We start from the raw sequence: 11132 nt of genomic DNA, 5'->3' as shown, positions 1-11132 counted from the left end.
CTATTGCACACAAATTGCAAATATAAATGTATTTTCAAATTTGAGTCTCGGTGAAAAAAGAAATCGATTGGTATGTATCACTTTATTGTAGAACACTTCCTTCATAGTGAACTTTTCCATGACAGTTTTCCTCAATAACTGTTATGTTCGGTGCCTGTCGAAAACATCATTTTCTCTCAAGTGCATAAATGGGAATTAGATTAGAATTATCTAGGGTTCGAAAATAATCATATAGTTTTTTAATCACATAGTTTTTTATTTTTATATCATTGCAAAATTGTTTTTTTATTTTCATTAAAAAAAGAAATAATCATTAAATTTTGATTTCAACGTTTTCGATCAAAAAATTATTAAATTTTGATTTTTGATTTGATTTTCAGCAACATTTCTGCATCAAAAAGAAAATTTTGGTAAAAATTTCGCTACGTATTTTTGGCGGTTAGGGCTCGATATGATCGAAATAATATAACTCCAAAAAAACGATTATTTGTTTATCGAAACAACAGAAAAGATAAAATAACGATTAGATTTGATTAAAGATATATAATTTTTATTTTAACGTTTAATTTATGATATTTATTACAAAGATCATGCCCGCTAAGAACCCTCGAATTAGTCTTAAAAACGTGAAGAGATATTGTTTAACTGCAATGAATATGAATAGCAATTGTTGAGGATGTATATCGAACTAGACATCGATAAATTTATTGATAAAAAACCGAAAAGTAATTCGATAAATGCATATTTCGGTAAAGGAATCGACATACATTTCACTAAGGGTAAAAATGTAAAAATGTATCGATAACGCTGCCCATTAATCTACCGATGTTTAAATAAATAAATAAATCGATCTTATTTCCATCAATCGTTTTATAAATCCGTTCCTACAAATCGCGCTCACCTTTCCATGACCTTACCAAGGCACAATGTTTTCAACCCATCCTAATGTAAATACATTTATATATAAATCTTCATGTGAGTGCTCATCATTCATTTATTCATGCCACACGCCACTCAAAGGACGATTGCAATATAAGCTTGGACGGTGTGCTTTACATTTAAAAGGATGGATAACTTCTCATTTCAGCATACATACATACATACTTGACATACATACATATACATGTTTATACAAACATGCAAGTAAAGATATTTGGTATAGTCACGTGTGAGTATACTGAGGCTCATGTATGCGCTCTGAGTGTCCGTCGTTAGCAAATAAATATTTCATTTTGAGATTTTGATCTGCAATGTAATCAGGTGGAAAAATAGCTCCATGATTGCTTGCGAAAGAAAGCCAAAATTTGTTTAATCAAAGGTGCTTGCTCATGCTTCTAAGGTAGAGTAATAAAATAAGTAGAGAAGATGTTAATAAAATAGAAAAGGTGGTCAAACCGCCTTATTTGATGAGATGAGATGATAATAAATTATTTTTATTCTTTTAAGGATAAGTCAAGTTTTCTTTCCTCGCCAGCTTGTTAAGGTTATTCTGACAAAACGTAATCTCAATCACTAAAGTGTGCCGCATTGAGAGCCAGATTAGATACTTTAAAAACTTTAAAGTTTGCCTGTGCAAATTCAATCTCGAAGGTATAGTGAAAACTCTAAGTTGCTTAAGTGCATTGTTCTCTAGTCCGGTTTAGGGGGAACAAAAAAAAAACACCCATAAATATGCCCCAAAAACTGCTCGTACTATTTTCTTCCAATCACATTCCACCACATATGTACTACTTAATCCATAGTATTACATTCTCACAGCTTTCAAGAAAAAAAATCTGTTGAAATTAGAAGTCACTGGTCAGGCCCTTAAATCTCTATTAGATAGGGTCGTGCGAAATCCAAGGGGTTAATAAGCCAGAACAAACCACAAGCGGCCACAACAGTGCTTAAGCGCCTGGACACCCTCACATCAAGTACGCGATGAAAGAGGTGCCCTGTTCCCATTACAAACTGCGGTTATAGACCAGGAGGGCTACAAATCTCACCCAGCCATGTAAGTATATGTCAGCGTCAAGTATTTCTTTGACCAACTCAGTTTGTAGGTTTTCTGACTGTGATAGTGTGACACTAACCGTTGCCAAAACAGCATGTCATCTCAGGAAGTCCAAACTCCAACCAAGAGTGTCCTACTAGCGAGCGGGTAGGTTACGTTAGGCGGCAGTCAGTCCAAAAGACCAAATTACTTAGATCCTGCTGGAGTCAGTGGATAGCAAATAATCCTGATCAGTTGATGCTCACACACACTCAATAGTTTAAGAATTTTTTCTAAGCCCGCTGCGGACACCATCCGCTCAGCAGGTGAGAAAATAGCCTCTAGTTAGCTATAAGTTACCACAAAAGTAATTATCAGGCTTGATATTCGCCTTACTGGCTCAAGATAAAAGTAGGAGGATCAACCTTCTGTCAGGTTGCAAACTGATTGAAAATAGTTTCCAGGAGCCTAAAGGACCTCGTTCTTTGAGATCAGGAGGAGCTGGAAAATTTGTTAATGGTCATCAAATCGGCTCCTTTCCGGACCTTTGTACACCAAAGCGCTGGATTTCAAAAGCCGCCCACTTAAGAGAACCAGACAATCGAGCATATCTGCGACCGAAAACACTCCGCGGCCTCTTAGAGCCTTTAGCGATGCCACAATAAATAAAATACTTCCCGCGCACTAGCAGAGGACACCCCGACGATAACGCTAGCTATCAAAAACGAAAACGATAACGAGCTCAATAATTTCAGTACCAAATTTTAAGTAAAAATTGACCTTCACTTCCACATTACTTTTTATGTGCTTACATAAATGTGAACATACATATGTCCATATGTTTTTGTGATTTCATTTAACTGTAGCAAAGCAAATACACTTGCGTAATTCTAAAGCTTAATTGCTATGCTCCGCAAATAAACTTGAGACAAAGTATCGTATGATTGCAAAACATTAGAATTTGAAATGGAATTAAAAGAACCAAGACAACACCACAAATTGACATAGACATCGACTTTCGATTGGGGAGTGTCAACAACTCGCAGCGCTCGGTAATGCGGGGCTAATACTCAATGGCAAAGCAAACGATACTGGAAAAGTATTGCCACCCTGCAAAAAATAGTGCGACTAATCTCCAAAGAGAGTATTCCGAGATTACTCTCAATCGGGTACAATTGGGCATTAATTAGTCGCAACTAGTCTCATACGGGTACTAATGGAGATCAATTGCTCTCGACTCATCCCTTATGGGTATAATTGGAGATCAATTAGTCCCCAACTCATCTCTGACGGGTACTATTAACGATTTAATGATATGTACGCACTTAGTCAATGTTCATTTCATGTGCGGCGTTGGCTCGCAGAGAGAGTATTCGCCTAACAAAACTGAGCACCCCGGTTCGAATCTCAGCTGGCGCAAATTTTTATTTTTATTTTTTAAAAGTGACTAGTCGCTTTTTATACCCGTTCGGGTATAAAGGTGAACAATTAGTCTCTTCATAGGACATGCTCGAACAAAACCGAACAGTTCATTCCATATAAAGAGATCTAAAGTGGTATTAGTCGCATGCTCCTTTGCGATTGCTCCCTGAGTCATCCCGGATTAGTCCCGTTTTTTGGAGGGCAAGCACACACACACACACACACACTTATGTACATGCACATTCGTATAAAATATAAAACCAAAAAAAACCAAATCAATTTAATGAAAAACAAGAAGCTAAACAAGTAAGAGTACAGGAAGCAATAAGACGCCAGCATACTTATGTATGAATGTAGAAACAGTTAGTGTATCCAATAACCAACGGCAATCGAATGTCACTGTTCGAGCATAGCAATATCTTTATCTATGTAGCTGGGTATGAGCTAATGTAAGAGTATACATATACCGCAATTTAGAGCTCATATTGCACCACACCCTCGCTTGCCACAATTGCGCTCATTGAATTGATGATCGTCAACAGATTTAGCAATAGCGCGCGCTTTTGTTTATTGCTGTGTTTTTTCTACTTTATTTTCTTTTTATCGCTAGTACTTCTTTTCATGATTATGTTTATATCGTTGCAATATATGTATTTAAAATTTTTATTTTTTTTTACTGCTTTGTTTAAAACAAATACAATTAAGTGTCTCATACATGACAATTGGGCGCTTTTAAGTGTCAAGTTCAAATGCTTCAATCGGCAACATCTGCTGTGGGTATGCTTCAGCGATTTAAATGGATACACATATATGTATAGACTCATGTCAAATGCTGATAATCTGCTGATATTCAAAAATATACCACTTAGAACAAATTTCGAAATTGAGATCCGCAAAAAATAAGTGGGATAAATGAAGATCGATACACGTCGTCAGATATACTGGCAAACATATATTTCCACTTATTATCACCTTGGCTCCATATAGGTGTTCAAATTCATACAAATGGGAGCTTTCTCGAAGCGTTTGAACAGTCTGGCAGCACAAGCAGAATGGACAAAAGAAAGCTCTTCAACCCATTACGAAATAGTGGAAGCCCGCTTGTACAGTAGAGCAATGGTCACACCTACAGAATAACTATATTCTCTTTGAAAAGGTTAGATCCAAGATAAACGGACTTCCAATGCATTGGAACGGATGACACTGATACCTGCAAAGAGCCAGGAAAGAGCCTGCTCTGCTCTTGTCAGGTGACGGATGCCGATCCAGTCTCAGTACCAGCTGAAGTAGGCTCACGCGTCCATAAAGAGGGTGCGAGCCAACACATAGTGGGTGAAAAACTCATAAGCTCAGGTAACCTAGCTGCTTAAAATACCGGCTCTCTTTTTACCACTCACCCTGGTAGAAAAGCCAGGTCTGTAGCTTTTTCGTTCTCAGAAAGGAGTTAAGTGTGCACACCTGAGGTCTCATCTCCCTATCTGGTGGGTATTCAGATGAACGTGCACCCTTCGGGAATGACGACCCCAACTCTATAGTTGGGAAACTATCTTCCCCTGCTCCCAAAACATCGAGGCCACAGGCGTATTGGGGCGAGTCTGCATTACCGATGGTGTTTAATGGAAAGACCTGTTGAAATGTAAAATTTACAAGTTGAAGGAGATTGCCGACAGAAATTCAGGAGAACATCCAGAACGTGCGCGAGTCCATAGTTAGTGTCTGCGGAAGCTCGATTAAAAACAACCCTGAAAAGTCCAGATAGGAGACCAAGCGGAACAGTGACGCCATCGATCACGAAACGACGTTTCGAAACCTTCTCAAAAGTGCAAAGATATAATAGACCTATTTAAGCTCATATCAAACTGTAATAAACCACCTTCGCGTCGCAGACATATACGAGTCATCCAACTACTGCAGTCCTTGACAAGTGGCCGCAGATGGAGGCCGAGCTTTCGGTCTTGGAGATGGTGACTACCTCAGCCAAAAAACCCGATTGTCCGATACTCCGGTGAGATGATGACTAGGGCATCGGTGGCTATAACCATAACGAGGACAAAGTCTCCAAGGAATTTATGCACCGGAACATAGCCGAGACCAGCTACGTTTGGTTGGGCATAAAGCTCAAAGCTTATCTGGCGATGGGTAAGTACGAAGAGAGTGAAGCTGCTATAATATATGGGAATTATGAACCCTAAGGCCCATATGGAAAACTGGAATGTCTTGAGGCGCGAGGACAAAAAGGCGATTATCCAGCCATTCTATTCCTGATGGCTGAGCAATCGGCAATACAAGAGCTAGGTCTCTGAGTTCACTTTGGTGTGTGGCGTGTTGGCAGGCAAATTTAAGATATTCCGAGGTAGAGAGCTTGAAGACGACGACGAGAACGGGGAATCATCGCTTGGAATGCCCCTGTAAGGCTAAACGAGAATTGTTTCTAAATCTCATTGACGATCGAGGTGACCGAGGGAGCTAGTGGTTCGTTGGCCTAAATAGCATCACACAAACGATGACCAAAGACATAAAGTTTGACTTGAAGTGGGTCGGAATTTCTCTAGGCTTAGAATATTTCGAGCAGAATGCATTTTGCTCTCAAGTGAGAGGGGTATAACATTGAACACCTAAGCTACACATATCAACAACATGATTTCTCTATGTTGTCGGTGACAAACGGAACCCAATTCAATATCAAAACCAATGATATGGCGAGGGGCTCACAAATTTATGCTGCCGATCTGCACCGATCGGTCGATTTGCGCGCGCACAACAATTTGAATATCACCGACGATCAACTGTTGTAACATCGCTACAGCATTATGGCGTTTGACAATTGCTAAACCAATAAAATCGTATTTTAGTAGCGGCATGACATAACAGTGAATAGGGGTAGGGGAAGGAAAAGTGATCTGGGAAAATCATGCAATTGATCGTGAAATGTGATCGCGTGCGCATAGCTATTGCTTTTAGGCTTACTGCCTTTTTTTTGCCTCTTATGTTCGATATGCTTTTTAGCGTTGATGCTCGATGAGCGCACTGATCTTGTTGAACGCATTATGTAGCTTTTTTGCAGGCATTTTTCTTTCTGGTTTTCCTTTTGCATTTTCTGTATTTCTCCAAAATGTTTGACGCATTACCGCTCGCATTTGAGCATCGCATTTTTATTAGAAACTGAAAATGCAAAAGCTTTGCTCGCCAATCGTTTGATCAGCAAACTTAATTGATTTTCAGTTTGTTGCTGTGTTTACGATCTGTTCGTAGCGGACTCCCCGCTCCGCGCTGCCTCTGCGCGCTTACTGCCGTAGTGAACCAATTGTTGGTCGCTTGATGACACAATGACGTAAACCTTTGCTGAGCTCAGTGCATACAAATATATTTCCATGCGTACATAAATTTTCATGCTTTTGTGGGCTGGCAGGCTGCTGTGTCATCGCAGCTCGTGCGATTTTCATCAACCGCGATCCGCCCAGTTCCGCAACTGAAGTTCACAGCCGAGGCATTTTTGTTGCTTTTAGAAGCATTTAATTTTTTTAAATTATTATTTCATATTTCTTTCCCATTCCCTTGATTAAGTTCTAAGAGATATAATTTTTGAAATTCTTAGCTAAAAATCTTGTTGCTCTCAATGTTGTTGTTATTATAGCATATTGTTGATGCTTTGGTTTATTATTGCTGCCACTGCCACTGTCACTGTCACTGCCTCAGCCGCTAACGCCGACGCTGTTGTTCGCAACAAACAACGCGCTCTAAGCTTCTTTTCTGTCTCGAACATAATTAAACTTTTGTTGAACGCTGATTGGCGTTTGGCAAATAGTCGCGGTTTGTTTGCCGCTCAAAGCAAAAGTTCTTTTTTCGGCGCATCGGCGTTAAGTACGAACGATCGCGCGTACTTAGAAAAAAAACATAGTTCTTGGCTGCTCAACTGACGTGGGTGTGAATTTCTATTTTTACCGGTGTCCTGCCATGAACTTCGATTAATCGACTATCTATAAAAAAAATAAAATAAAAAAATTACCTCGCCGCAAGCAACATGTCTTTGATGTTTTGCACCCTATTTCGTCGTCTAATTCTATTGCTCATTTTCGCTTTATTCGTCCTTGATGGCTTGCTGGTGTCGAGCGTCGTGCAACAACGCACTTTGGAGGAAGCGCGTCAGGAACGGCAACGGCTGGTGCAGAAGTATATTAAAACTTTAAATAAGGAGGAGGGTGCCATACGATTGGTGGGCGGTGAAACCGAGTATGAAGGTAAGTCAAGGAATGGACGCGAAAAGTGAAGTGGAAATATTCGAAAAGAAACGCATAAATGCAACGAAATTTTAGCTGAGAAAATGAGCTAAGAGAAACAAAAAAATACTTAGACAGGGAAATATTTTTCAGTTGAAACCGCGTTTATAAAATTCCTTGGAAGAAAGGTGACAAAAGTAATGAGATAAAAAGGATAAATCCTAGCACGTCCCTATGCAAAATTATTAGGCTATTCCTGCCTTTAGCCTGTCTGAGGGAGAAAAGAAAAATATTAAATGGTGAAAATTTGCAAGCGAACTTTTTTATTTTTTAGTTTGATTTAATTTTGAATGACTTTTTTGCGGTCTGTAGGTCTAATGCCTACCATTTTTTTTTAATTCAAAAGTGGTATTGCTACTGCCATGGACCGTCAAAATGAATGGTGCATACTGTGCAGCGTGTCACAAAAAATAATATAGAATTTCTAGATATGCCGATTTTTTTCCTTGAAAAGTTTCAATGCAATCAAAAAAGAAAATTGTCAAATCTAATTGAATTAAATCCTTTCCCAAGGGTTATCGATTGATATTCATATTGCAAAATTGCACTTAAGTAAGTTTTATGACTCATTAAAATATATGGCAACTCTGTTAAAAGTTCTCTCGGCTAAAATTTTTTCATCTCGGGATCCCATTGAAGGAAAATAAAACTGGATACCATTGGATGACATTTGGTTCAGACTCTCAAGGATTCTGGTATGAAAATTGCGGGCCGGCTTTAATTATTTCGTGCTTGGCAGAACTCAAAAGCTTTGCATGCCAGTATGCCCAGCCAACTTTCGCAGAGCTAAATAATCGTAAGCTGCTCTCATCAAGAGTTCACTCGGTGTCTACAAAGGCACATTCGGATGGCCAGGAGACCGTACCCTAGTCCTATCCCTGCTGACAGTTAAACTTGTTTGATCTTTTAAGGATTCCAGACAGTTGCTCCAGTACAAGTGTGCCTACACTGCCCAGATCTACAAATAAATAGTCCACCAAAGGAGTGTAGGGCATTTTCACAGAAAAGATTTTTTAGGATTCTAACTCGTCCTCAGCTTAAAAGAGTTTACAACAATTATTATAAGACGTTAGTCGAACGATGAGCAGATAAATCCAACTTCCATTAGTAGACGCTATGGTATTTACTTTTAAGAGCAGGTTATCAGGGGGCACGGGCATGGTTGAACCTAGTTTTCAAAGTCCATTACAGAGCGTTACATTTTTTACCGATGTGCTGCCAAAGAGTTTGCAGAGATTCTCGATCTTATTTACCAAATACCCTGATAATTTTTACCGCTTTACCAACTAGGTGCAGCAGTCTTAAGCTTTCTTAGCCTTAAAAACAACAAACATTTCTTTGCCTAAAAATATTTCCTCCTCTATACCGCACCCAGTCAGCTCATTTCACAACGTTTATGCAAAAAATGTCTACTTCAAATACCAACCCGAGCTTATTTTAAACAGTTCGGGAAAAATAGCTATTATTTAAGAGTTATCCTAATTTTCCCCTACAAATGTTTTAAAGACTCAGCTTTTGTAAGTACCATTTTTCCCATCTCATTCCAGGCAACATCGAAATATTACACAACAACAAATGGGGTGCCATTTGCGACGACGAATGGGATGCACTCGAAGGTCGCGTCGTATGCCAGCAACTGGGCTATCCTGGTCTTAGACGCGTCACCCACAACGGTTTTTTCGGTTTAGCGCGACGTCGCTACTGGATGGACAACATGTACTGTGAAGGCGACGAACACGAACTCACCGACTGCCACTTCGATGGTTGGGGCATAAACGACTGTGAAGCTAATGAAGCCGCCGGTGTTGTGTGCAAGAGTCCGCAAGCAGAGCGCACAACGGAGGCACCTTTGCCACAGCACCTGCCGAAATTCACGCTACCACATGCCTATCGTATCGAATTGCGGTTACGCGGTGGACGCCGAGCGCACGAAGGACGCGTTGAAGTGCGCATCGATGGTGGCCGATGGGGCACAATATGCTCGGACGGATGGTCATTGCTGGAAGCAAATGTAGTTTGTCGTCAACTGGGTTTGGGTTTCGCACGCGACGCGCTTCAAACGGACTACTTTGGTGGATTGGACATTGCGCCGGCGGTACTAAGCGGTACCGAGTGTTATGGTAATGAGACTTCGTTGGCGCAGTGTCTACATCACGACCACTTACGACCGCCGGCCGAATGTCACGGTGAGCGTAATCATGTTGCGGTGGCGGTATGCGATCATTTGGCGCCCGATTTGGTGGTGGACTTCTATGAACTAGAACGCACGGCGCACTTGGAAGATCGACCAATGGCACTGATGCAGTGCGCGATGGAGGAGAACTGTGTAGCGAATGAGGCTTATGACATACAGCGAGATGATCCTAATTGGCGTTATGTGACACGGCGGTTGCTAAAATTCACTGCGAGTACACTGAATGCAGGCAACACAGATTTCCGGCCGTTTAAAGAGAAACACCTGTGGGAGTGGCACATGTGTCATATGTAAGTGGGGATGGAGCAGGGTTTAGTTAAGGCATTCCATACAGATATTTTCTCTTTATAGGCACTATCACAGCATGGAGGTATTTGCCACATTCGATGTATATGATCTGATGGGCAACAAAGTGGCACAAGGACACAAAGCATCCTTTTGCTTGGAGGATAATCAGTGCCTCTCAGGAGTACCAAAGAAATATAACTGCGCCAATTTTGGAGATCAGGGTGGGTTAGAAGTGGAAGTGAATTGGCGTTGAGGTTTTTCATTCTTATTTTACATTCAGGCATCTCAGTCAACTGCTCTGATATTTACCTTTACAATTTGGACTGCCAGTGGGTGGATATTTCCGAATTAGATACCGGTTCTTATATTTTGAAAATCGCCGTTAATCCGGAATTCAAAGTGGCCGAAATGAGTTTTGACAACAATGCAGCGGTGTGCAACCTTTTATATACAGATACTTATGCGCGTGTGGATGACTGCAGGCTGAGTAGGCCTTAGGCAGAATTTTATAGGTTTTCACGAGGAAGCCCTCAACTCAACAGTGCCAAAAATTAAATAACTGATGCAAAAAAAAAATACCAAGCCAAATATAATTATGCGTAGTTTTATGGTAAATAATGCATACTTAGTAATTAAATATTCTTAGAGAGGTTGGAAGAAAAAAAATATTTTAAATTTTTTGCATTTACTATTTCAAATTGGATTTACTTTATTTTATTTTACTTTGTTTTGTATTTTATTTGATTTTCTTTAATTTTGTTATATTTGATTTTTTTTTGAATTTTTCTAACTTTGGTTTGATTTTACACTAATTTGATTTGGTTAAATTAAATTTAGTGTTTTTTGTTAGTTTGTATTTTATTTTATTTTATTATTTTATTATTATTTTTTATTTAGTTTTTGTTCTTCTATTTTATTATATTTTATTTTTCTTTATTTTATTTTATTTTATTTTATTTTATTTTATTTTATTTTATTT

General features: G+C 39.4%; 2 protein-coding genes across 2 annotated transcripts in view; one reads left to right on the top strand and one right to left on the bottom strand.

Moving 5' to 3' along the window:
- The window catches only part of LOC118745253 (lysyl oxidase homolog 2B-like), a gene marked incomplete at its 3' end in the record, with an annotated part of 8911 nt that extends 2471 nt beyond the window's left edge, over positions 1 to 6440 (bottom strand). The window contains exon 1 of the mRNA XM_036478780.1: positions 6362 to 6440. Coding sequence (XP_036334673.1) covers positions 6362 to 6440 — 79 coding nt within the window. The remainder of the gene's footprint in view (positions 1 to 6361) is intronic.
- A 732-nt stretch (positions 6441 to 7172) lies between these two features.
- On the top strand, positions 7173 to 10718 carry LOC118745158 (lysyl oxidase homolog 2B). Its single transcript, XM_036478682.1, has 4 exons — positions 7173 to 7632; positions 9219 to 10155; positions 10217 to 10374; positions 10434 to 10718. The coding sequence occupies exons 1-4, from the start codon at positions 7416 to 7418 to the stop codon at positions 10649 to 10651; spliced, it is 1530 nt and encodes a 509-aa protein (XP_036334575.1). The 5' UTR covers positions 7173 to 7415; the 3' UTR covers positions 10652 to 10718.
- The last annotated feature ends 414 nt before the right edge of the window (positions 10719 to 11132 follow it).

The sequence above is a fragment of the Rhagoletis pomonella genome, unplaced genomic scaffold (assembly GCF_013731165.1).
Source record: "Rhagoletis pomonella isolate Grant_MI unplaced genomic scaffold, Rhpom_1.0 Rhpom_scaffold_00008, whole genome shotgun sequence".
NCBI lineage: Eukaryota > Metazoa > Arthropoda > Insecta > Diptera > Tephritidae > Rhagoletis > Rhagoletis pomonella.
The sequence above is the reverse complement of the archived record's forward strand: the minus strand, read 5'-3'. Positions and strand labels throughout refer to the sequence as shown.